The following is a 26648-nucleotide window of genomic DNA, read 5'->3' as shown; positions in this document are numbered from 1 at the left end:
CGTTTCTGAAAGTTTCTGAGGGGAACTTGTGGGCTTTGTCCAATTTTGAGGGGTTAAATGTATCTTCTGGAATGCAGGAAGACGTGAGGCCATTAGGGATTGTGTGTGATGGCCAAAAAACAAACCAATTCCCAACCACCTAATTACTGCGGGCCATTTTTAGAGCTGTTACTATTAGGTTTCGGATTTATCGTGGTCCAAAAATGGAAATGCATCAGGACTCTCTGCACACCCCTATTGTTTCAGGCTGCCTGCAGTCTCTGGAAGACAATGTCTGAGCTAGTCAGTACTGGTTTCATACACAGAAGGCATTTTGCCCCCTGAGACCGGATCTTTAGAAAGAAACACTGTGCTGTAAATAAACACGCTGCTGGAGGGCGGGAGGGAGCCTGGATTTTGTGCTGGGGAGCAGCTGGAGCCAGGCTGGGCCGGGCTCCTGCACACGATGGCAGCAGCTCCAAAGAGCTGGAAACGCAGCCACTGTTTCCTCTCTGCTAAAACCAGTTCCAGGTAGCCCTGAACCTGCTGTGACTTGGAGGCATCGTACTGGCAGGAGAGAAAACACAGGAGAAACTGATCTGGGAGAAAACAGGCATATTGGCGTTTGTGAAATACCGTCTGCCTCTCCCTTTTCCCCTCAAAGTGACATTTTAAGCCTCAGGCAAGGAGGTAAGAGAGCAGGTCTGGCACAGACCCCACTTCTCCCACAACCAACTCCCACAGACCCAACTTCTCCCAGCTTCAGCCACAACCTCATCCCTTTCTGTGATGGTTTCTGGCCACACAGTTCTTTACACAGAAAGAACAGGGTTGCTCCTAAACATTAGGCTCAGCTCTTATTTGGGTGCTGCCTGTTCTGAGCCTGGTGACCCCTGAGCCCACGGCTCCACTCCTGGGGCTGGGAGGGGAGTGGGGCTGGCAGAGGGAGCGCCTTGTGCAGGCTAAAAACTTGGTGCCTTATAGCTCCTATGCCTTCCACAGGTCAAACTGAAGGAGAAGAAAGTATTCCAGCTGGCCAGGGGAATTTGGGACTTGCTTATTTGCCTGCCATCTTCCAAAGCATGAGCAGAGCCCGTAGCAAAGAGCTCTGATCAAATACGGATGGTTTATTTAATCAGCAGCCCCAGAGAGAGGCTTTCAGCCTTATTACCACATCTCCACATCAGAAATATCTCTATAGATATCCTGGACACCTGAAGATGTGTCCACCAAGGGCCGGGTGAGGTTGCTCATGGCACGTTGGGGACAGCCCCCGGTGGTACCAGCCTCGAAGGGAGCACACGGCAGCTCCTTGGGGTGACTGGGTGATGGGTCAGTGTGACACTGGCCAGCCCTGTGGCCAGCCCTTCCCGTCTGGGCCGTGCATTTGGGGCTTGCTTGTTTTCCTTCTTTAACCATCTTTTTCCCACGGGAAGTGGAATCAGCGGGACACAGTTCAGGCCTGAATGATTCCAGCACCAGGAGCACCCACATTGGCTGGGCAGGGAAAACCCTGCTTACACCCAAACAGCACAAAACCCAGTGGTTTTGCTTAAAAGTGGTGAGTGTTGATCCAACAAAGTTATATTTTTCCTTGGATCTGAGTGCAAAACGTGGAATATAATTTTCTAGATGTATTTTTTAGGCTGTTTTTAAGCTTTTTTTTTTTTCTTTCTTTCCTCCAAACAGCGAAGCAAAAGCAGCCAGCAAAGAAAGTTTTGGGGTGGATTTTTTTTTTTTTTTTTTAAATCAGAAACGGATGATGCTCGTTCCGGGAGGGGGGAGCCCGAGCACGGCCGCGCCCGCCGCCCGCCCCTCGCCATCACCGTTCGGGGCGGGTGGGCGGTGATGGCGAGGGGCGGGCGCGGCCGTGCGGAGCTTCTGAGCCCGCAGCCCCGCGGGAGCTGCTCGGCCCGGCCCGGTCCGGCGGTGAGTACCGGCAGCCCCCGAGGATGCCCTGGGGATGACGGAGTGGGGCTGCTCGGCGGGATCGTCCGCCGTGCCTCGGGCGGGTGCTGAGATTCCGGAGAGTCCGGTGGGAGGGTGGCGCTGGCCGGGACAGCCTAACCCCGGTGTCCGCCACCGGACGGGGACCTGCAGGGTAGTGTCCTCCCCACTAGCTCGTCCCGAGGTGCGCGGTGGCGCTCCTGCCCTCTGTCCGTTTGGACAGATCCTCTGTCCTCCCAGACAGACCCTCCATGCCCTGGGACAGACCCTCTGTGCTCTTGGACAGACCCTCCCTCCTCTGAGACAGAGCTCTGGCTCCTTGACCACCCCTCAGGACGGTCCCCCTGTCACTTTACGCTCCCCTTCCCCAGCCCAGGTCCCTTCATTCTTGCCAGCTGTGGAAGTTGTTCTGTCCCCACTCTGCGTGTCGGTATCCACTTCTAAAGATGTCAACTGGGCACGCGGCCCCCAGGCAAATGCCAGGGCCCGGTGCCCTCACTCCCCAAGCCTGGGGATGTTTGTAGGGTTTTTTCCGGGCAGCTGCTGCAAGCCGCTCTCCTTATCCTCTGGCATTGAGTCACGGGGGGAATCTGGCGAGTTGGAGGCTGAGGAATCGCAGAGTGGCTTCTTCAGAAGCTGTTTGCTGCCCAATGCTGCTCCAGCTGGCGATGATCTCCTTCATGCCATGCATTTTGGGGGCACTGGGAGGGTTTATGCTCACGGATGTGCTGCCTCTCTCTCCTCTGTGCCCAGCAAGACGCTTTGTTCTCTGAGGAAGAGGCGAGCGGAGCGTTTCACTCAGCAGTTGTGAGGGTGCTTGGAGGATGGCAGGCAGGGAGGTGTTTTCCTGTCAGCTCTGCCAGCCTGAAGACCTGATGCAATAAGTCTTTGTGTGAATAACCCTAATTTAGACAAAGTGGCTGGACTAAAGCCAGCAGGGCTGGAGGACCTGGTGGGCAAACACACCCTTTGGAGCTGGTCACCACAAGGAGGGTGGAACAGGAAATAGAGGTGAGTAGAGAGCTGAGCCTCGGTGGCAGAAACATCTCTGAAGGGCTGGGTCCTTGCTGCTGACTCCCCAGAGTGTGAGCTGCTTTGTGGAAAGGAACTGGGAGGATCCTCATGAACCAGGTTTGAACCTCCTGGCAATACACGTGAACCTTGCTGGAAAAGCTGGAGTTGCGAGCACAGCCCAGGTGTGCTCAGTTCTGATCCTGCTCCCCTGTCACCTGCATCGGCCTCCTCAAGCCAGCCCAGGTACTGGGGCCTGTGATACCACTGTGCTTTTCTGGAGTCTGAAAATTATTTATTATCAGCCAGAAATAGCCTTCCACCGAAGTCACTGGGGGCAGGGAATGGAGAGATGGGAGGAGGAAGGCTGGGAACAAAAGCTCAGGGCATGTGGAAAGGAGTTGTTTTGAAGAAGGCAGTCAGTGGAGGCTGTTTTCCTGTAGCTGCCTTGGGGAAATGCTGCATTTGCTTTGGTTACAGCTGTGTGATAGCCTGGGTTTTCTGGTGATGTGTGTTTTTCTTTCCCTGCTATTGCTGCTGGAGCATCCTGACCAGGATAAAGTGGAGGGAAGGAGTGAGGGCATCTAGTGAGGCTTCCAAGTGTCCCCAGATTTCATCTTCCTGTGGTGTAGGCAGCCCCTACCCCTGCCTTGGGTAGACACACAGTCCTGGAGCTGCTAAGAGCCAACGCTCTGGATTTGGTTGCTCATCCCCAACCCCAAGGGGATGGAATTTGCCAGCAGCCTGCCTCTGCTGGCACTGTTGGCATGTGCCCTGCTGTTCCCGGGACCTGCTTGGTTAGGAACACAGTTTGTATCTCTTGCAGGGGCTGCAGACACTGCCCTGGTGCAGTGTGAGGGTGGGCAGGGTCAACACTTTTCCCTCCCTGCTGCCCTGTGAGCTCCAGCTGAAGGGAGCTGAGATCCTGAGGATCAACATGTTGTGTCCTGGGGATGTCCTTGCTCCCGGGATCTGTGCTGGGATTCGTGCTGGCTGCTGACAAGCTGTTGTGAAGCTGTTGCTTATCAGGGTTGGACAACTCCAGAGTGTGGCCAGTCTGTGCTGTAGGAGAGGCCCTGGACCCCAGGAACTGGGGACTCCAGTGTGGAAAAATCCTTTTTGGGTTCAGCTCCTGGAGCTGAGCTGTGCATGAAGATGCTGTTTGCCCTAGAGGGATACATCAGCTGCACAGCCCTTGGCAGTCCTTGATTCTGTTCCTCTTCCAGTGATCCCCCTCCCTCACCCCAAAGCTTTGGGATTTTGCGGTGCTGGGGCAGCCGCTGGCTACCCCACAATTTACCAGTCTGCCCAGTTGTGTACTGGAATTGCAGCAGCTTTGTTTGCCTTTCAGCAGTCTCAGTGTGGTGCGTGAAGAGTCTGGGAGGAACAACTTCTGCTCCTGTTACACTTGGTGGAAAGAGTTTCCCACTGACTTCAGTGGAAAGCCCTGCCTGGGGGGAGCTGGCCGGAGCCGCTCGCGCCACCGTAAATCAGGGCTTGTTCTCCAGGAGCCATCAGCGTGCTGGGAACATAATTCCAGGTTAATTGATGAAAAAGCAATGCTTGCAGCCTCCTGTTCGGGTTCAGGGCTGCCAGCTCTCATAAGGAACTCTTTATATGAGAACCTTGGCTGGTGTTCAGAGGCAGGGTGGGGGGATAGAAGGAAAGGTAAATTTTCTGGTGCAGTGAAGTCGCCTGGCATTTGAAATAGTGCTCCTGGCAGGATGCAAAACCCACAAAACAGTGTGAAAAAAAAAAAAAAAAAATTGAACACTTTCCCACCCTTTCTGTCCCTGAAATCTTACAGTTTGTCTTTTAAACCTCTGTAAAATATTTGTTGAAGGACCTGAGTCATCACTTTTTGCTGTTTTGGCTCAGTTTCCTGGCTGCTGGCTTTGCAAGGTTACTTGTTTGGATCATAGGAGCAGTGGAAAAACTAATTCCCAGGAACTCAGGTGAGTTTGGAGATCATAACATTGTTGTTAAAATACCAGAAAAACAAATGAGTGTAGAATTCAGCAAGAAGGGCTCCAATTTTATTTGTCTGCTGCTTTTGCTAAGGCCTTGTGTTTAGGAGCTGTCATATTTTCTGCCTGTAGCCAGCAGGAAAAATCTTGTGTCTAAAATAGTCGCCTTCCTCCCAGCCCTGGATTTTCCATCATCACGTGATTCCAGAAGCTGAGGATTTAGGAAGAAACATCAGCTGTCATGAGGCTGATTTTAAAAATGATACAAGCTGGGAATACAAGTTTTGCTATTAAACAAGTCCAGTGCTGTGCAACCATTTAAACCCAGTCTGATATTCCCTCGAGCGGTGTCTAAAGCTGTTGAGAAGGGGTCGAGAATTAGTCAGACGTCATTCTCACAAACCACAGCATTTTTGTGTCGCTGGCACACAATTCTGTCTCAGGGTGAAGCTTCACACATCAAGTGGCAGCATCTCTCTGCTGCAAAGCAGGCCAAAAAAAATTAAAATTCTCTGGGAAAATGTTGGATCTTAGTGATGAAAATCCCGTCTGTGAAGGGGAAGGGATGGGGGGCTCTGAGTGGTGGGATGGAAGGGAGGGGGAAATGTGGCTGCAGCCATGGGGACATCAGTGCTCTGCATGACTTGGTGCTGGTGTCCCAGTGCAAACGAGCATTGCACATAAATACCCACGAATTAATATTTATTTATCTTGTCAGCTCTGAAGCACTGGTTGCTCTAGGGATGAAATAGTGCATGGCATGGAGGGACCTGCACAGCTGCCTGCTGCTGGGGCTGTTCTGGCTGACATGAGGTTAGGCTGACATGCAGTGAGGTCCAAAAGCAGTTAAAGATATTTCTGATCACATAAACGGTGATTTTTTTTTTCTTCCCCTCTCACATGTGATAGATGGTGTTGGCTGGGAATAGGAATACAATTAAGATTCAGAAAGCCAGCATTTTTGTTTTCAATAGCATAGGAAAGTGGTTAATAAGTTAAACAGCCTGTTACGTACATGCTGTATAGTTAGGATGTGGGAGGTTCCCTCTGACCTGCAAGGGGGCCCTGATGGCTGCGTGTCCTTTGCAGCCCTCCCCACAGCCCTGATCCTTTACATTCCATAGGGCCTGGCTTTAATTAAGTCCACTTTTCCCTCCAAATCCAGTTTTGAAACAGATCTATCCTCCCTCCTTGTGACAGTGTGCCCAGCTTTCATACGGCTGCTGGAGGATGGGGCAGGGAATTTTTAATACTGGAAGCTAAAATATGCCCCAAATCCTGAGAGAGCCTTGTCCTCCCTTGCTGCATCTCCTGGTTTGCTTGTTTGTCCCACCTGGAGCAGGTGGTCTGACAAGAGCATCGCTGCCCTGAGGAGGCAGGAGATTTGTGTTTGGCGTTTCCCTCTTTCGGACAGGGGCTCCCACGGGTGCTGCCTGTGGCTGCTCCCGCAGGACTGAGCCTCCCACTCACCCGTGGAACGGGCGGCGTGGATTTCTGCCTGGGAACGCCGCGGGTGCAGAGCCGGCACACGAACCTTTCCCTTGGGTCCGCCTCGTAGGGCGGCTGTGTGCAGGGTTTGATGTGATCGCCACGATTCACAGTGACATCACGATGTTTTCTGCCCTGAATCACAGATTTCCCTAAATTGAGCCCCAGAGGAAACTCGTAGTCAAGCGAAAATGTGCAACCCTTCTCGGCGTATCTGAGCCAAATACGTGCGTGCCCCTGGAGCCGGGAATGGGGTCTGTCTGTGCGGCTCGGCCATCGCTGTGTGTCCCGAACGGGGGGAGCTCTACGCTCTCACCTCGCCCTGCTCCTTTATTTGCTCTTTCTCTCCTGTCTGAGCAGCAAGCCTGGAAGGCACACGTGGGTCTGTGAGCAGGGCAGTGAGCGCAGGGCTGGCACCAGGGTGGGCTCTGCCCCCTGCACACGCACCCCTGGTGCAGCTGGCCGGTAGCAGAGCCCCTCTCTTTCCTCTCTGGAGGAAGGACTTTTTCCCGTGGTGGTTTTTGTTAGGTTTGTTTGGGTTTTTTTGTTGTTTTTTTTTTTTTTTTTCCACTTTGTGACTTTCTGAGCACACCCCCAGCCCCTGCAGCTCCTCCCGGCCCGTGTCACCGGCGGTGCTGCCTCTGTCCCCACGTCACCGTGGGGTGTGGAGGAGCGGCTTTTGCTTTCGTTTGCCAGCCTGGAGCCCTCGGCTCTGCGACGGCGCTGAGGATTGCGGAAACATCTCAGTCCTCGCGATTTCCCATCGGTAAGTAGGTTTAAATAGTTTGGGGGACATTTTCAGACTTCATCTGTAGAGGGCTGGAGAACAAATTTGCTCTTTGGTCCCCGGTGCCAGGGCAGGCTATGCCCGAAGCTGCCTCCATGCCAGAAGCACATAAAGGTGTTTGGTTTTCCTCTCACATCCCTGGCTTGCTGAGATTGCCAGTTTTGGTGTCTCTGCCAGGGGGGTGTGAGCCCCTCCGTGAGGACCTGGGTCCATGCTCTGGTGCTGGAGCAGTGGCCAGGCAGCGGCCGTGCCCCTGCTGTTGCAGAGGGACCGGCGTTCACCCCGCAGGGATGCTGGCACAGGGGCTTTTGCCTCTCCCGGTGCCCTCCAGCAGCTCACCTCAGCTACAGGGTGGCTGCTTGGAACAGAGCAGCCCCAGGTCCTTCCAGTTCCTGCTCAGATGGAGGAAGCAGCCAGGGTGGCAAGTTTGGTGGTCAAGGGGGAACCCTTGGGATCGTGGTCAGGGCTGTGAGGTGGAGCAGGGATACAGGGCGGGAGGAGTCACTCTCACCCTGCCACCCTTCAGTGTGAGCCGGGCTCTTCACTAATGCCACTGCCTCCTGGAGTCCAGCATTTGCTGTGCCACGTGTGGGGATGGCAGAGAGGCTGCTGGAGGTGGTGGATCCGTGTTTGACATCAGCAGTGTCCTCAGCTCTGTCCTGGGCACGGGAAAGTGCTTTGGGTTGCTTTTCAGGTGATGATATTTTCAAAATGAGATGAGCCACTTTGGGGGTGTCCAGCTCCGGTTCCACAGGGTTTGCCTCGGAGTTTTCTTGCAATTTGTGATTCTGAGGTTACCTCGGGTGACTCCTCAGGGCTCTGCTGATCCTCAGCCCCTGGAGAGGCTTTGCTGGGTGCTGCCCATGTGCTGGTTGGTGCAGGCACTTGGGGATTCAGGAAGGTGGGTGCTGCCCTCACTGGCACCAAACCTGCAAAGACCTGGTGGGTGAGAGCTTTTCTGGGGACAGCAGCGGTCTGAGAGGAGCTGTGGGTGGGGATGGCCCAGGTGTGGAATGGAGAAGCAGTCACTGTCACACCAGTGGCCACCAGCCCTTGAGAGGGAATTTTACAGTGCTGCTGTGAGAAGCTCAGCTGTCAGCACGAGCAGCATTGTCTATTTCAGCCCATTAGGGACAGTTTCCATCAGGAAGGGTTCATTGGAGATTCCACTTTATTAGGTTGTCCTGAAACACTGTCCTTCTGTATCAGGCACCAAAGTATCTCAGTACAGTCCCCTTGGCTTCCAGCAGGCAGGACTGTGGGACTTGTGCATCAGGCTGGAAACAAGAGCCCTGCCTGGGCATCTCTGTGTGCTGGGTCTACCCCACATCTCTGTGAATTTGGGAGAATTTGAGCTCAGTCCCAGCCTGTGCTGGAATGCTCTTTTCAGCCTTTCCCTGTCCAGTGGGAGAGATGAAGGTCCTCTGATGGTAGCAGGTATCTAAGGAACATCTACAGGGGTGTACCAAGCATCCCCTTTCTGCCTCCCAGCCTGCTCACCTGTGGCAGAGGCATTTCCTGGGGGACCAGCACCAAGGTGCTGTGTACATGACCAATTGCACCCGTGTGCAGAAGGTAACGAGGCTGCTAAAAGGACCAGGTGCAAGCTGTGGATCTGCTGAACTGCCTGGGTGGGGCTGAGAGGCAAATGTTCTTGCTTTGCAAAAGAATTCTGGAGATGACTCTGTTTGTCAGCAGGAGAGGGGGAAGTGACCACTGTGACTTGTGGTGGTGTGGGGAGCTGCCCTGGGTGTCCACTGCAGTGCATCCCGGCTTTTCCTGATGTCTCCAGCTCCATGTGTCCTGTGTTTCAGCTTTTCTGCTGCTCTGGGCAAGCAGTTTCTGTATCCTCACACTCCTCTCCTGCTTCAATCTTCTGACAACCTGTTTTCACCTGCCCCTAATCCTCCCTCAGGTACTGCTGCTCCTCCCTCTGTGTGTCCACTGCCTGTGAGCTCAGATATGTGATTTATAACAACCCCAATTTACCTGTTTCATACTCTTCTCTCATTTTCACCTTCCGGAAAGGAATTTTGCTTCCGCAATTGCAATAGGACAGCCTTAGTGGGGAAACAGTCACTGGTGACTTTTGTGGGCTCTTACAGAAATCGTGGATCATCCCAAAGAAGGATCTCCTCTTCCCTGGGATAGACACAGCAGAATTTTGCATGGTATCACTGTTGGGTGTCGGTACTTCTGTGTCTGTTTCAAATATGCCTGGTATTGGCCATGAAAAGAAATTATTTCTTTAATGGGAAGAGATCACTGAATTTAGGGTACTATTAAGATTGAGCCCCTCCCCCACACGTTTTACCTAAATCATTGTTGTTGTTAATGCTTAAAACAGAACTTTAGCATGGCCTGAGGAACTGCTGCTCGTGGGGCTGCTCTTCTGCAGAGGGAAGGGGACCTCTTCCATCACAAGTTACTTTACAAAACAGATATCTCCTTCTCTTTCCCTTTCAGATAAGAGAGGAAGTAAAGCTCACAGGTTTTTCTGCTGACCCTTATGCACTTCATAAAAGTGATTTTGCTATCTGCTGTAGAGATTGGGATGCCATGGGATGAGACTGCTCTGGGACTGCTAGATATTCAGGGCAGCCCCATGGCTTGTATGTGCCCCCAGCCAACAAAACCCTTCCCTGTGGGTTGTTGTGGACATGAAACAGCTTGGAAGTGACCAGGCCATGGAGAAGAGAAGTACCTGAAAGTTGTAAGCTCAAAGATGTTCAGTTCAGAAGGTCCTGGAAGCTGGAGGCCAAAAGTGATTTGGTGACCATGTCCCTGCATTCTGGTCCTGCTCTTGTGACACCTCCTGATAGCAGACGGGACCGTGGGGCAGCCAAACCTTCAGGCTTGTCCCTGAGACCCCTCATTGGTAACCTGGCCGTGTTTCCTTGGGAGAGCACGTGTCTGCGTGCTCGGCACGGCGCCGGCAGCTGGGATGGAACATCAGGAGAATATTTGGCTGCAGATGCTGAGCGAGTCACAGGACTTTGTTCAGGGCAGCGAATGTGGGGAGAGGAGAACAAAAACGGGAGGAGAGACTGGAATACAGATGATGGCACGCCAACTCTTTCGGTGCCAGCTCAAATACCCCCTGAATTTAAAGCTTTTCTGGGGTGTTAGAATGGTGCTGGCTCGCTGATGGTGCCTCAGATGTGAAGCCTCTGAGCTGATGCTGAGGCAGCAGGGGCTGAACCCACACCTGGCCCTGTGGAAGGTGCTGGATCTGTGCTGGTGTAGCAAGAGGAAGGTGCTGGATCTGTGCCAGAGCAGTGGCAGGAGAGGTGGCTTTCCAGTGTTTGCTCTGGCTGGTGCTGGCCATCTCCTTGTCCCAGTGCCTGTCCTGACTGTGCACACCCTGGGGAGCCAGACAGGCTGAGCTCAGGGGCTGGAGTACGGGTGATGTGCTGTGCACCAAGAGGATGTTTTGGTGTCTGCCAGCCATGGGAAAAAAGGTTTTTCCACTGAGTCACTTGCTGCCTCTGCTTTTTATGAGACAGCAGTGAGATCTGGGAGAAGGGAAGATGGAAAAACCCAGCCCAGATCTCCCTTCTCCAGCAGGACCAGGTCCATGCCAGCACAGCTGCCCCATGTTTGCTTTTCAGAGGGAGTAGGAGACAGACAGCAGCATAAATAGAACAGGCTTGGCTATTTTAGGACATTGATTACATGATCAGTGCATTAAAGAAAAATAATTAAGTAAAATCTTCACTTTAGCTGCAGCTGGCGACATGGGCTTGGGTGGAGCAGAGGCAGGGATGGGCACCTTGGAGCTGCTCCCCCAGCCATGGTGGATGAACCATGAGGACTTTTACTTCTCCATGTGTTCCTCCTTGAAGCTGCAGTAGATGGAAGGTTTCCCACATGTGCCACCGTTCTGGTGTGACATTGCCACTGTTCTGGTGTGGCACTGCCACCGTTTTGGTGTGACACTGCCACTGTTCTGGCATTGTGCTGCTGTGCACAGGGGGTGATGGCACGAGACAGGCTTGGTCTAGGCAAGGGGGAGCAACCCTTGGGAAAGGGACGTGGGTGCTGTTTTGGTGATGTTCACGAGTGTCTGCAGCCAGGGATGGGGTTTTCCTTCTTCTGGAGAAGTTTCTGAGACCTTGTGGAGCTGGGATGGTTGTACCACTCTTTCCCTGAGCAGCAGTCTGGGGTGAAGAGCTTGTGTTTACTGGTGGGGGTTAAACCCAGGCTTGTTTCTGGTGACTTAGTGCCAAGCAGAGATCTTGGCAGGCAGGAGAAGAAGGCTCCAAGCCTTGGGAGCTGGAGCTGTTTTCTGCTCAGAATTCACTGCAGCAGGGCTGAGCACTTGGGACAGCTGGTGGTGAGCCCGGAGCTCCTTCTCCCACAGCCCTGCTGGGATCGCCCTATCCCTGCCCTCCGTCCCCATTCCAGCTTGGAAGCTGAGCTGCAAGGGAAAAGGGCAGCAGCCCAGCTCCTGGCAGCACAAGGGCTTGTAAATACTCATACCCAGGCAAAACAAATAGATAATATTAATTGGGGTTTCAATGCCAAATAGAAGCAGATGGTTTATCAAGGTGGAGGAAGGCAATGTTCGAGGGTTTCAGATAAAGTGGATGAGCCAGGAGCCACTCTTGAAAAAGAAGACAAAAGATATTGGAGCAGCTGCTGAGAAGAGTTCACTGTCCACTAGCAACCATAGCCACAAAGTTTTGCTAGTATAAATTAACCTGAAAATGCTTTTTTCCCTCTTTTTTCTGCCCTTTCTTTTCCATTGAAGACCACTGGTGGTTCGTGACAAGTGAAATGCGTATCAGAAGTCAAGTGGGATGGGGTTTTGCACTAATAATGGTATAAAACACATTTATCTCTGCAAAATGGCTTTGGCAGCAGACTTTTGATAAGATTTTAAATGGATTTTTAGTCAGGGCCCTGTAAATGGTGCTCCAGGTCATGCAGTGCTTGTCACATGTGCCTTCACTGCTCTGAAACAACTATTGCCACTTTTTAAACTGCTGCCAGAGCCGCTGTTCTCTGCTGGCCTTGGGAGCTGGGTGGAGATGGGGCTGATTGAGGATTGGAGCTGCCCTGCATCACACTCGTCCTCACAGCCTCACCCCTTTCCCTATGATGATTTGCAGAGCTCAAGTTTGCCCCTTGTAGCTTAGGTCTGTGGTCTGTTGCCTGGGGACAGCCAGACAGCAATCAGGTTTGTGCTGAAAGATGGTGTGGAAATGTGGCTTCTCAGTACAAACAAAGCCCAGCATGCTGGAAGAAGAGGTTGGGGTGTTCCCTCTCCCTTGAGGGGGTAAGATGTTACCTTTCCTTGAAAATCTATTATTTATGGAGCAAACTCACAGCAGGCCATGGGTGCTCTGCTGGGCTTCCACTCAGGACATCTGGGAGATGGAGCCAGGAAAGCCTCATGGTTTAGATCGCGTGTGTAGCTTAGAGCAAGGGGCTCTGTGCCTGTGTGTGCCCAGCTCAGCAGTGCTGACAGAACGTTTGCTGCCTCCCAGCACTGAGGTTTCTCCCTGTGCTGTCCCACAGACTGCCTGGAGCTGCTGCCACGGGGCTCCATGGCGTACACCATGACTCCCACGCCGGCGGGGCCCGTCGGCTCCCAGTACTGCGTCTGCAAAGTCGAGTTGTCCATCTGCGGCCAAAACCTTCTGGACAGGGATGTCACTTCCAAATCCGACCCCTTCTGCGTCCTCTTCATGGAAGTCAACGGGAAGTGGGTGGAGGTAAGTCCTGAGGTTGTGTGGATTTATTCCTCCTGTGGTTTGCTCGTGCTGGTGTCCCTCTCTCTGTGCTTGTGCCTTCCTGAGCAGAAGTGGAAGCTTTTCTGGTGCTCCTGAGGCTGTGTGTGGCACCAGTGTGTGAATTGTTCTGTGTCATAACTGCTCCTTCCCCCACTTTGCTTTCTGCTTTGTGCTGGGCATTGGCTGCAAATTCTGTTTGATACCTGCAGCTGTAGATGGTTGGTCTGGGAGAGAGCAGGGTAGGCAGGGTATGGATATGTGATGGATACAGGCACCTGCACTGGGTGCAGCAGACAATGAGGATTAAGGGATTTAAATAATGTAAACCAAACTAAAATTTTCCCAGTTCCTGGGAAATTAGGTGGTCTCATTCAGGTACTTGGCCAAGGAGCTGGTGAATCACCAGCACCGCCTCAGGTGTCCAGCAGCTGATCTCACGTTCAGCAGGGAGAGTGTAGGGGAAAGCCTCACTTTGCCACAGTCTGCAATTAACTTTTTTCAGCAGCCTGGATGAGACTAATGAGCTTTCCAGCCTTGATAGGTGTCATCTCTGACCTAACTGTGCTTTTCAGGAATTTTTCTTTCTGTCAGTAATGTCTCAGTCCAGCGGTTTTGATCCCGAAGCTTTCTATGCGATACAAATGTGTGGTGCTTCTAGGTTTTTGTTTTTCTTTTCTTCTGCTATTTTTACCTTCTTTCTAATCGGCACAGTGGGCACTGGACTGAGCCTTGAGCAGCAGCTTGCTCGTGCTCTGCTGCCGTGGTGTCAGCAGAGGTACAGTGGGCTGGCACGGGGTGTGGTGTGCTTGTGCCCCTGAGCTCTGGTCAGTGGCACCTCGGGGACACTGCTGGCATGGAGATCCCCCAGCACTCACACGTGTCAGGGGTGCTGTGAGGGTTTGGCTCGTGGCTGGGTGCTGGGGCAGGGTCAGGAGAGGTGGGATTGCCCATGAGAACCTCGCTATGGGATGTTTGGTGGACTCTTGGCAGCTGATGACACGTGGGTCACAGCTACCCCCTTGTTCTCTGTGGATTTTGGCCACACGGATGTGCCTCTTGCCCTGAGTGGAACCTCTCCTGTCTGAAAGGGGTGGCTTTAATAACACAACTGAAGTGTAAGGGATGGATGGGGACAGAATAAGCCCATTGGAACCCATCCCACCCCACTGCCCCTTTGTCCTCCACACCAGATTAGGGACATGTCCCAAGCCTTGGACCTGGTTGTGGTGGTGGGTCTCCTCCTTTGGCACCAGCCCTGGTGCTGGTTCTGAGCTGGGCAGTGGGACTGTGGCACCAGCTGATGCCAGCAGGAAGATTTCTGCTCACTGTTCTTTCTAGCTGTAACATTTGTTCCCAAATACAATTATTTTGTCTCGCTGAGCTTAATAGGAATTAAAAATCTTTGTGAATCAGCCTTGGAGGAGTGGGGGAGGGAGGGAGGATAAACCACAGGCTGGGAAATGAAGATGGGTGATGTTTAAACGCTCTGCCTGGTGATGTCATCTCACAGAAGCCATGAAAGAGCTGACCTGTGGTGCCAGGAACAGGGACAAGGGACACATGACTCAGCCCTGCAGCTGCCTTTGTGCCACTCAGTCATCCAGGCAGTCCTGCACCTTCAGCACGAACTTCCCTTGGCACTTCAGACAGCATCTCCCCATGTTGGAGCATGAAGCACCTCCACATGCTGGGGATGCTTGAAGGTCCCCAGGCAGCCTCCCTCTGAGCACTGGAAGATCCTCCAGCTGCGTTCACTGAACACAGGGGCTGTTGCTGGAGATGATTTCCTGGGTTTGTGCTCGATTTGCTGAATCACAGAATCGTGGATTGGTTCCTGTTGGAAGGGACCTTAAAGATCACCTCGTTCCTACCCTCCTGCCATGGCCCTTGCTTGAAGCCTCATCAACCTGGCCTTGAACATTTCCAGGGATGGGGCAGCCACAACTTCTCTGGAAGGCCTGTGCCAGGGCCTCCCTACCCTCACAGGGAACAATTTCTTCCAAATATCCAATCTAACCCTGCCCTCTGTCAGTTTGAAGCCATTCCCCCTTGCCCTGTCACTCCATGCCATTGTCTGAAGTCCCTCTCCAGCTCTCCTGTAGCCCTTTCAGGTGTTCTAGGGTCTCCTCTGAGCCTTCTGTCTTCTGAACAATCCCAAGGCTCTCAGCCTTTTCTCACAGGAGAGGCACTCCATCCCTCTCATTGTCTTTGTGGCCCTTTGAGGCTCTTATCCAAACAGATTTATTTAATTAGCCTGGCTGCCTCTTAAAAACCCTTGTGCTTTTCTGCTTTCTGGTGGCAAAGGCCCTGTTCTTTCCAGGGACTGCAGATCTGAAGGGGATGGCAGGAGCTGATGGCAGGTGAGGGATGGTGTGTGAAGAGGCCTCATATATGATGGTCACAAGGTGATTTGTGCTCACCAAACCAGAGGTCAAACCTTGTGCAGCTGTCACTGGGGATATTGTTGTGCTTCACACTGGCACTAGGCAGGAGATTAAACTGTTGAATCTGGGTGTTGAAGAAAGCCCCATCACTCCCATGTTTGCCTCAAGCTGGCTGGGATTTTCATTCCCTTCCTTCAGCCACCTCTTCCAGAAGAGAGCTGGAGATGGGACCTCAAGTCATCTCCTTCAGACTAGGGTTTGAGTGTGAAAGGACTGGTTTCCCTTGGTCCCTGGCTTCCCAGCCATTCAAAGAACATGGAAGGACCTAAAATCCATCTCTGCTGCCTGTGCAGTCCCATCTCCTGGGCCTGAAGGGGGATTTGTGTATGCTGTGCTGCTGAAATAAAGCAGAGCTGTGGATGCCCTCTGTTCCTGGTCCAGCTCACCCCTGGGCAGACGCTTGGCTCCTTTGGTAGGGATGGCAGCAGAGAGGGGAGGATCTGGCTGAAGCTCTGTGGCCCTGGCCAGCTCACAGCGCACTGGTGTTGATGGGTTTGGTTCCCCGGGGTGCAGCAGGTGGCTATTCTGGGAACACAGCATTTACTTTAGTCGTTTCTTGGCAATTAAGACAGACTAAGCGAGCAATTTCAAAAAAACCCTGCGATCGCTGGGTGTATATATAGCAAACTCACCACATTTCCACTGAGCCCCTCCAAAACCTGCCTTCTGTGCTGAATGAGTTTCTTTGGGACTAAGGTATGTGTTTGCTTGCCTTTTTTTTTTTTTTTTTGGCTTTTTTCTGCTCTTCTTATTCCTGGCTCAGCAGCTCTGGCTGACATCCCACCGTCCCACAGCCTGGTGCTGCCCAGGGATGCCAGAGAGGTCTTGCCCTGGATCTGGGATGCACAGGCAGCTCAGCCTTGCCCAGAACTGGGTGTCCTGGCTGCAAGACAAGGTGGAATGCCAGCCAGGGTCACAGCATGGCCAGAGGCTTTGTGCTGTCCCACAGGGAGATGGGATGGTCTTTCCAGACACTGAGGGCAGCAGCTTTTGATAAAATCACACTGGACATGCCTGTGTTTTCTTCTCTTTTAATATCCATGTTACCATTTCCTGGGATAACAGGGTGATGTGGCAAAATGCCAGTGCTGTCATAACACCTTCCACTAGACCAGGTTGTTCAGAGCCACATCCAGCCTGGCCTTGAACACTTCCAGGGGTGAGGCAACCACAGCTTCTCTGGGCAACCTGTGCCAGTGACTCACCACCCTCACAGGCAAGAATTTCTCCAGAACATCTAATCTACACCTGTCCTCTGTGAGTTTGAAGCATTCCCTGTTGTTCTGTCACTCCAGGCCTTTGTCCAAAGTCCCTCTCCAGCTCTCTTGGACCCCTTTCGATGCTGGAAGGTGCTCTGAAGTCTCCTCAGAGCTTCATCTTCTCCAGGCTGAACAGTGAGACCAACATGATACCATCTGCTGCTCTTCTGACACAGCTCCTGCTTGCTTTGCATGCTGGAGGATTCCCACCCCCAGCTGTGGTGGTTTCTTGTTCAGCTCTCAGGCTCTGCTGCCCATTGCCCTTCCTGCCCCTTTCAGCTTCCTAAGGATATTTTGCATGTCAGGCTCTAAACTTGCCCTTGTCTCCTGCCTTTCAGGGTGTCTGGGGGGAAATATGGGTTCTGACATTAGAGTTCAGACTCTCCTTGCCCATGGACTTCCAGAAGCAAATACACCATCGTTTGTCAGCCTCGGTTTCCCCGGTTTCTAACACTTTGGCCAAAATGTGGGGCTTTGTATTTGTGCAAGCTCATGACAGGATCCCTGCTGGTGCTGCCACCCTTCCTGCAGTGTGAGTTACAGGGCCTGGGACCAAAGTTCCATTACTGGAGGGCAGCATTCCAGGATCTCCATTGTGAGTGTTCTCAGGGTGTTTTTTTGGCTCACACAAGGCTTTCTGACCACCTGTGCCACGCGGTGTTGTAAACCCACACTTCCACCAGCTGCCTGCCAAGTTTCCTCTGCTCCCATCCCTGCTCTTGGCTGTGGGATGCTGCAGAGAGCCGTGGTGCTTCCCCTCAGCGGGCTCCCCACACGCCTTGCAGTCTCCATCCTCTCTCTGTGCCTGCCCTTCCAGTCCATCAGGGACATCATTGCTTCCAGCAATAGCTCGGGGTGACTGAAGTTTTGTCTCTGGGCCCTTCCAGCCTCTTGTTGCTACTAATGCTTGATGAAATCTGCTAAAAAAAAGGACTGTGGTGATGTTTTTTTATCTTTTTATCTATGGATAAAAAAATCTTTCTTTCAATAAAGAAGAAACCACATGGATGTTTTGGTTTGAGTTCTAGAGGGAAATGCTGGAGAATTGTGTTCTGGCTCATGACACTTCTTGTTTTGCTTGTCCTTCTTGCTGGCTGCACAGGCTGGAAGAAAAAAAGTTTGGCACTACAGCTGTGAGGGTCTGGTTGAGGATCAGAGAGCCTCAGTTCATGGGTGAATAGGACTTAGGAGCACATGAAGCAATTCTGGCTTCAGTGATCCTCAAGTCCATGCTGAGCCTTGGCTGGGTGGGCACTTCCATCCTGGCTGTTGGATGGGGAGGGTTGTCCATGCACCCCATCCTCGGGGAGGCAGCTCTGCATGATGTGCCACTGTGTGTTAAATGGATCCCAGCTTGTGCACCTGGGTGTCACAGCCTGTGTTTAGGGACAGCTTTGCTGAGGGCTTGGTGTGCTCGTTCTGGTGGTCACCATGGGGTTTCTGGGTGGCTCTGGCTGAATTCAGTTTCAATGACAAAGGTGTAAAATGCACTTGCCTAAATGCCTCTTTTTCTTTGCAGCTGGACAGGACAGAGACAGCCGTGAACAACCTCAACCCAGCTTTTGCCAAGAAGTTCATCATTGACTACCACTTTGAAGAAGTGCAGAAGCTCAAGTTTGCCCTGTTTGACCAGGACAAGTCGAGCACACAGCTGTATGAGCATGACTTCCTGGGCGAGTTCTCCTGCACGCTGGGCACGGTGAGTCTGAGGTCCCTGCAGCAAAGGGACCCCAAAACACATCAGACACAGGGATGTGGTGAGGTTACAGCTGCTCTTCTTACCCCATGCAAAGTTTTCTGGCTCCTTCGTGGAAAGACAAATTTAATTTGCTTGTCATACTTCAGCTGTTGAGGTTGAACTGTTCCACAGTGGGGAATGTCTGCTTGTTCCAGTCTCAGCTAGTCATGGTGTGGGTTTCTGCTGGTGCTGGCAAAGAGACATCAGCTGGAAGCTTCTGGCACTGTCTTCACCATGGGTTATAGTAAGGGCCCTGCTGACCAGTTTGGGCGTGGGAAACTTCCAGATATTTAAAGTTAGGATGCATGTAGTCTGCCTTTCTTTCTCTTTTTTGGAAGTTTTGTCCATTGCTGTTGTGTAGCAAAATGTTTCTCCTGCTTGAGCATGTTGGTGCTGGAACATGTCTTCTGCTCTTCCTGTGGAAAAGCTTTTGGGACACAATGCGATTTATAAGTTTTTGGAAGGTCTTTTCATTCGTGAGCCCAGACCCCGTTAGAAGCTGGCAGCTACATTCTCCAAATGTCTTTGTCCTCTGGCTCAGAAGCAGGGAATGAGGGGGATTTTTTCCATCTTTTTGTAGCATCCAGCAGCTGAGGGCTGCTGTGGTACCTGGCACAAATGCAGAGGCTGGGAGAAACTGCTTCTGTTGTGCTCAGTGCTGGGACTGGGGAGGAAGGAGGTGCTGTAATAGGTGGGTCAGCATGGGGAGGCAGCCCGAGGTGCTCAGGGAGGCTCATGAGCACAACTGCTTTGTTACACAGCGTGCAGCACGGCTCTGCATGTGGCAGGCAGGACCAGGAACTTTACCACTGCCAGCTCAAGAGCTTGACATGTTAGAAGAGCACTGACATTTACAGAGTTTGAAGTTTAATGACTGGAATTTTGGAAGTGCTCTGTGATGACCTAATTCTGCTCCTGCAGAAGTTAAGAGAGTGCAGGCAACAGCTCTGGCCTATGTTCAGTGGTTCAGCTTAAACCCATCCTTTACTGTTAGTTCTGCTGTGCTGAAACACATCCAGCTCCAGTGTGGGGCAGCTCAGCAAGGGCTGCTTGTGAAAGTCATGGTCTTGGTGGAAGCAGAGAATTCATGGACATAAGGACACAGCTGAAACCTTGCTGTTCCTGAATGTGACTCTGCAGCAGCCCAGGGCTCTGCAGGCTCATGTTGGAGAAGAAATTATCCATACGCAGTGGGGAGGAAGGTGGAAGGGTCTGAACCATTCTCTCCTTCTTGTTGTGTCTCCCAGATGATCTCAACCCTTCTGGTGCTTGGGAAGGTGATTATGTCAGAGAGGAGCCTGGGCAGACCCTCCTGGGCTGTGGTAATGCTGGGGATGGGCAGATGTTGGCAGGTCTCACATCCAGGGGCTCTCTCAGAACAGCTGATGGTTTTGCCATGGTGGCATCACTGTCTGCTGTGTCTTTGGGCACAGCTGATGGGCTTAGTCTGTCAGGAAGAAGAGAGCTTGGAACTCTGTAAACTTACCCCAATATTTTCACTCTGCAAAAGAGAACTTGACCCATGCCCAGTTTTTGCAGCAGTTCCAACGTCAGCTTCTTGGTCCAAAACCAGACACCAGCTTGGAATGGAGGAATCCTTTAATTTCCCTTTTTCCCCTGAAATCCTGTTTGCCTCCTCTCCCTGTGGCCAGCATGGGCTGGCAGCACAGCCCAGTCATGGAGCAGAGGTGGACTGGAGGGGTGGCACTCGTGCAAGGGTGAGGAGAGGAGTGCAGCAAAGTGGATGGGGGCTTGTGGGTTCAGCCCCCCTGCCGTGGGTTTCCTGGTGGCTGGAATTTGCTTGGTGAGTTGTTTCCATGAGCTCTCAGAAGCAGAGAGCAGCTGTGGGCAGCAACAACTGGGCAGTTGAAGAAGAATCTGACTTTTCAATTCTGAGTTTGCATCGGAGCTCTGTCAGATTAGCCAGGTTGCTTAGTGCAGCTAATGAGGTCTGTAGTAGGATTTAAAAGGACAGCTGGATCATTCCCAGGCCTGTAATGACCTCTGTGGCCAAAGGAAATGTAGCAGGGATCAGACTCCAGGCTGGAGGGTGTCCATGGTTTCTGCTAGCCGGGGTTGTGAGGTTTGTCCTGCCTGCACCCAGCGTAGCACAAAGATCTGGTTACACTGGCTGGTGATTCCTGTGCATCAAAAGCACTGGGACTTGGCTGGCTCCTCACAAAGGTAAAGGGTTTTTGCTTTGAAATTGCAAGAATTGTAGGATCACAGAATGGTTTGGGTTGAAAGGGACCTTTACAGCTCATCCAGTCTCGAGGGGAACCCACTGGATGTGGGATCAGGGCACACATAGTTCCAGCAGGTTGCTGGATCTCCATGTGGGCATCTGCACCTCAAAAGGAAAAATTACAGGAGACTGAAACTGACTGAGCTGGAAAAAGTCTCAAGGGTTTAATTATTTTCCAAGTTTATTCTGTCTATCCTGTTACAAACCAGAAGTGAAGGGAAAAACATGCCTTTGGGGGTGCTGTCCCTGCTCGGGGGGTCCAGAATGATGCTGGGGGAGAGCATCCAGCTTGTAATCAGGATCCACCCATGGAAACATGCCCTGCAATCAAGGTGCTAGCAGGGGTCGTGGTAGAAGTACATGAAATGGGCCTTGAGGGATTGAGTGGTGATGTTGCTGGGAGCAAATTGCAGTAGTTCTGTCTGTGTGAGGACCCACTGAGCTCCTCCACTGGTCCCTGGGTTCAGTGGGAAGTGATGCTTCAGCCTCCTGTGCTGTCACCATGCACCCCGAGGGCTGGGGTGTCAGTGGTGACATTCCCACAGTCACCCCTGCATATTGGTGCCTTTCTTCTACTCTTGCAAATGTTTAATCTGAATTAACCAACATGAGCAATGATCAGTTGCTTATGAATCTGCTTTTGATCACTTGTACAATCATGGCTTTATTGTCTTTGGCTTCTCTAGATTGTCTCCAGCAAGAAAATAACACGGACTCTCCTTCTGGGGAATGGCAAGCCAGCTGGGAAGGGGATGATAACGGTACGTTTGCTGCTTTGTGCTACTGCTGGCCCTGTGAAGGTGGATGGGGGCAATGCAGGACCCTCACAGGGGGTCCAGGAGATTGGGGTGTATCTCTTGAATATTTTTCCCTGTACCTCTTGTTTTCCTGGCCACTTTGGTCCGTTTGGAGGACAGTTGATTTGGGACACTGATCTTGCTCGGTGTCTGTCCTGTGCTTAGCACTGTGAGTCTTCAACTTCTGCTTCAGTCTCAGAAATAAAAAAATACCTCAGTCTGGAGAAGTACAAAGTAAATCTATGCTGCTGTTGTTTGTTATCTGGTAGAAGGAGCCTGCTCAGACCCCTCTGGTGCAGCGACAGGTAATAGGGCTCATTCCTTTTGCAGGGATGGGTGATTTTGTTTGTGGGATGAGGATGTGCCATGGCAACAACTCTCATAGCAACAGCCACTGATTCTGATACAGACCCCTTCGGGCAGTGGCCTTCCTGCTGTGGATCTCTTTAGCAATGTTCTTTTTTTTAAAAAGAAGATACTAAATTTAGGTGTGTTTCTGTTCTACCTCAGCTGCCATCATTTTTGGATCTCTGCTGTGTTACGGTTTTTTGTGAAATGTGCAGCTGGGCTGCAAAGTTGTGGAAGGAAGGGCCAGCAAGGAGTTAAACTTCTGTGTCAGGTTTAAAAGCACTGGAAAGGTTTAAAAGCCTGGGACCTGGTGCATCTCCGTTGCTGTTTGCTTTGGGGGAAGATATTTTTCTCTCCTAATTGCTGCAGTTAGTCTTTAAATGCAAGAGGAAAAGCCGCAGTGAGGTTCAGAAGTGGGGCCATTCCCAAGGCTCTCGACATCCCATCTGATACTTGAGTGGGAAGAGCTGGAAAAGTTTCCAGTCAAGTTCAAAGGTTACATGCTTTAGAAAAAGGAAGATCATGTTCTGTCACTAATGTGTCATTAAACATCCAAAGGGCAGAGACATCGGCTTAATTTTGAAGAACTGATAGGATTTCTTGATCTGGGTTTTTTTGTCCCGGCCTGGACTGGGTGATGGCAACAGGGTTGTGTGTGGTGGGCACCTTTCCCTGCTGCCTGGTGCAGTGCTGGAGCACAGGCTCTGGACACCACTGGAGGAGCAGGCTTCAGGGAGTTTGGGGCCAAAGCCTGACTTCCTTGTCCTCATTCCCTTCAGTTTTGCCCAACTATCCCTTTTCCTAGCTGAGATGCCACACAGGTGAATGCAGCAGAAGAACCTTGGCTGAATAGATGGGACTGTGTGGGGGTCCCTAAGTCTGAAGAGAGAAGATCCCAAGGCAAACCTCTGTGTTTATAGAAGTCAATTTTAAAATATCTCTGCGCACCTCTGCTGGACATAGTGGTAGGGATGTTGTTACTGTCCGTGCTGGCCAAGAGAAGATGCCACCAGCAACCTGTGGCAGGGTGGCACAAGGACATTCCTGGTTTGTCTGCACAGCCTGGCTTTTACATAGCCTCCAGTGAGCCCCAAAGTGCTGGATTCCAACTGGGCATGCTTTTGTGGGGCTGAGGAAAGGACAAATTTCATCCTCTTCCCTACAGTTTCTCTTCCTCCTGCTGGTTTTGGTGACTGCTTACACCCACCAGCAACTAGGTGGGAGAGAAAAATAATTCCATAGCATGGCAGTAGGGAACTTCTGGAGCAGAGGGGAAAACTGGGGTTCATATGCAGTGAATGGGTCCTCTGTGGACCAAAGAGTTGTGTCCACCATGGGAAGACCAGGAGGTTGTCCAGGAGCTGTGGCTCATCCCCTCACCCAGCTGCCCAGGCAGATGCAGAAGCTGCATCTCTGCCTCCTCATCTCTGCCAGCTCCCCAGCTCTCCTAAGTGCCAACAACCCTCTGATTGCTCATTCTGTAGAAAATTGTCCCCTGGAGTTCTGCAAGTTTTTCTTAAAGCCTTGGTGTAATGACACTGCATCATTTCAGTGCAGGACAACCCCTTGTGAGAGCCAGCAAACAGCCGTGCTTGGGACACTGTGCACAAGGACCATGTCCATGCTGTGTTCCTGGCTGTTCTGGTGCTGGCTCCTGCCCTGGGAGAAGGATGCAGCTGGGAATGCTGGGGAACAGCTCAGCCCGCCTCGAGAGATCAGAGAAAGGAGAAGTGGAGAGCAGATGCTTGGGCAGGAAAAAAAAGACAAGTGATTCAGAAAATGGCTTGTAATAAAAATGAATAAATGTGGGGTTTTGTTATAAACGTTCCTTTAAAATACCAAGAGACTGATTAGACCATATTCCAGACAAAATTGGCCCACTGGGGGTTGGCAGCCGAAGCCCTTCTGGAGCATGTGTGAATAAAGTCTCTCAGAAGTGATCTGGGCTGTGCTCCTGCCTGCTGCAGCTCCTCAGGAGCACTCATGGAATCTTCATCCTTGGGGCTGCCTTATCAGGTGGTCATGTGGAGACATGGCTCAACTCCTGGGTTCCACCAGCATGTCCCCTAAGGGAAATGTTCCCCTAAAGATTTTTTTGCCATGCCCAGCCCAGGACATGGAGGATGAGGTGGCACATCTTGCTGGCAAGGGTTTATATGGCTTCTCCTTCCTCTTGGCTCAGTCTTTGGACACTTCTCCTCCTTGGAGGTCCTGAATGAGCCCTGGTGCAGAAAAGCCATGAGAGACCAAGTCCAGCAAAACACTCAAGAAAGGGGTTGAGTTTTTTACCAGAAGCTTAATTTTTTATGCTGAAAATGAATGCAGCCTTCCCTTGTCTTTCAGATAGCTGCTCAGGAGCTCTCAGATAACAGGGTGATTACTCTGAGCATGGCTGGCAGAAAACTGGACAAAAAGGTGAGTGGAGCTGTGTCTGGGGGATGCAATGTTAAATTTCTGCCCTTGGGATCTAAAGAAATCTCTGCTTTGGGTGTAGCAGTGACAGAAAGCAGTCCCACTGGAGAAAACTTCAGGGTGAAACTGGGCGAGATCCACTGGCTGTTGGGTACAGCTGTGCCTCAGTTTCCCTTTTGTCACAGTATTTCTTCCTTCATCACACGTCTCGAGATGGAAGGATTCCATCCAGTGTGGCACTGGATCTGTGTATCAGCATGTCTCAGAGACAGCAGATTTACTTCTTCAGTGGCAGCTGTTTGGAATTGCCTCCTGACAGAACTGGAAGTTTTGATGACCCTTGACTCCATTTCTCAGATGTGCTGAGAGCTCCTGGCTTGTCACCTTCAGCCTCTCTGGAAATGGGGCAAAAATCTGGTTCTGTAGCAAAGTGTAGGGCCTGTCTTCTCCAAGGAAGTGAGGATCTCACAGAGGCAGGTAACACATGAGTTTGGATGTGATGCACAGGAAACAGTGAGCCTCTCTGAACAGCATCTTCTGACCTTATTTACCAGGCAACCAGAGCTATTCCTCTTGAACCAGTCCTGTTGCTAAGCAATCGGTGGGAATATTATTTTTTCCTTCTTCCTAGTCTCTCCAGAGCTTGTTTTATTGGCAGGATGGCCCTCAGTTTCTTTGAAAGCAGGGTAAAGCAAGCAGCCGGGCAGAAGGGTATTTGCTGGGGCAGAAGATGGGGTTCATCCAGTCCTGTTGTTAAAACTCAGTGGCTATCTGGTTTATCCAAGTGTTTTTTCCCACCTGTTGGAAATGGCTGTTTTCTCACCCTTCTACTTACCTTGCCTAGTGCAAGGAGCCAAATGCCCCATTTAAGAGGTAACAAACAACAAACAACTCAATTTCATCTATCGGTGTCGGCAGGAGGGTTGTGCTCAGTGACCACCTGCTGTCACCAAGAACTGACAAAGTTTCTTTGCCCATACTGCAGGACAGAGTTGCAGTGCTCAAAGTCCTGCTCATGAGCAAAGGATGCTCAGGTCACTTCATGCAAATTAAAATGGCCCTTGAATAAGGATATTGGATGGAAAACAGTATTTTTGTATCATTTTTGGTTATGGTTGAAATGCAGCTGTGGGAGCTGGGTAAAACTTGTTTAAGCTTAGGAAATACAGTGAAAAATTGAATAAACAAAAGAAAAGCAAGGCTGAGGTTGCAGCCTGGGGAGCTGCAGCATCCAGTACCACACAGCATGAAGCTGGGGAGCACAGCTACAGGCTCAGACATTATAGGAAGGGACTGGATCTCACAGGATTTTGTGGTGGGGTCATGGCATCATCTTCAGTGTACACTAAGCTGAAGCTGTGCCACAAGCCCAGCCTGGAGCTGTGCTCAGCCCCAGGCAGCTCCTTCTGCCATGGCTACCCTGAGGCTGGGATCTCTTTGAGGCTGCAGGCAGGTCCTCCTCCCCATCACATGTCCATTCTCTCCACCTGCATCTCACTACCTTGATTTAAATGTTGAAGCTGCAAAGCAGGAGCATGTCAGCAGCAGATTCAGCCAGGGGCTCTTATACCTTATGTCAGATCAGTTCTTGGGAGAGTTGTTGAAAGATAAAATATCTTGCAGAAGAGGAGGTATTTCCACCTGAGCCAGAGTTGTCCGTGCCACCACAGCAGTGGGGACAGCAAGAGGGCAGTGATGCTTCAGCATGGCTGGGGGCCAGCAAGTGCTGCGAGCCAGGACTGCTGCTGGAAGCTGTGATTTAGGGAGCTGTGTCTGCTGGAAGTGCCAGCTCCACCCTCCTTCTCCATGGTGTGTTAAACCCGGTTTGGATCATTTCGATTCTTGGATCAATTTGCAGATCGATCTGGTCTGCTGAGCTCCTTTGGCTGCTCAGTTTCCATCTCCCACCAGGTTTGCAGGGGTGAGATGTGTGTGGGTTTGATGTTTTAAAATAGCAGCCCACAATCTTGTGGCTTGGAGGTATCTCCCACCCTGCTTTGAACAGAACAAGGCTGACCGGACTTGCAAGCCAGGCTGATCCATGTGGGATGGCAGCAAACATCCTTCAAAGCTCCCCAGTGCCTCCTCCAGCCCACGCTGGGCTGGTGCTGATGAAGCTGCCTTGGGTTAGAGGTTAAGCCAGCACAGGCAGGGTCGGGTACCCACCACTGGTTCTTTAATCCATCTCTGAAGCCTGCAAATGCCAAGCCCAGGGGGTGGGTGAGCAGGATCAGAGCTGTGCTGTAGCCCTAAAGCTGCAGAAGGAATGGCTTGTGTTTCTATCCTACAAATGTGTGAAAAAGGGTAGGAAAAAAATAGCCTCATCTCACCAGAGAGCCTTTATGGTCTGCTTCTCTGCAGAAGAATTTTGACTGAAGCAAGTTGTAGTTTCCCCAAGCCAAAAGACTTTGCAGTGATTTACTTTTCTGGCTGGCTTCAGAAGCTGGACTTAGATAGAAATGTTGATGGATTTTCTGCTGGGACATTG

The 26648-nt window shown here is 51.5% G+C and overlaps 1 protein-coding gene across 3 annotated transcripts in view; it reads left to right on the top strand.

Annotated features, from left to right (window-relative positions):
• Positions 1-1827: 1827 nt before the first annotated feature.
• The window catches only part of CPNE2 (copine 2), a 43636-nt gene continuing 18815 nt past the window's right edge, over positions 1828-26648 (top strand). Inside the window, exons 1-5 of one of the 3 annotated variants that reach the window (XM_053952687.1) lie at positions 1828-1900; positions 12703-12899; positions 18140-18319; positions 21290-21364; positions 24092-24163. In XM_053952687.1, the coding sequence (XP_053808662.1) occupies positions 1828-1900; positions 12703-12899; positions 18140-18319; positions 21290-21364; positions 24092-24163 (597 nt within the window). Of the gene's footprint in view, positions 1909-7096; positions 7159-12702; positions 12900-18139; positions 18320-21289; positions 21365-24091; positions 24164-26648 lie in introns of those variants that run through there. The other 2 variants (XM_053952685.1, XM_053952686.1) reach the window with 2 other exon arrangements.

The sequence above is a fragment of the Vidua chalybeata genome, chromosome 11 (assembly GCF_026979565.1).
Source record: "Vidua chalybeata isolate OUT-0048 chromosome 11, bVidCha1 merged haplotype, whole genome shotgun sequence".
In the NCBI taxonomy this organism is placed as follows: domain Eukaryota; kingdom Metazoa; phylum Chordata; class Aves; order Passeriformes; family Viduidae; genus Vidua; species Vidua chalybeata.
The sequence above is the reverse complement of the archived record's forward strand: the minus strand, read 5'-3'. Positions and strand labels throughout refer to the sequence as shown.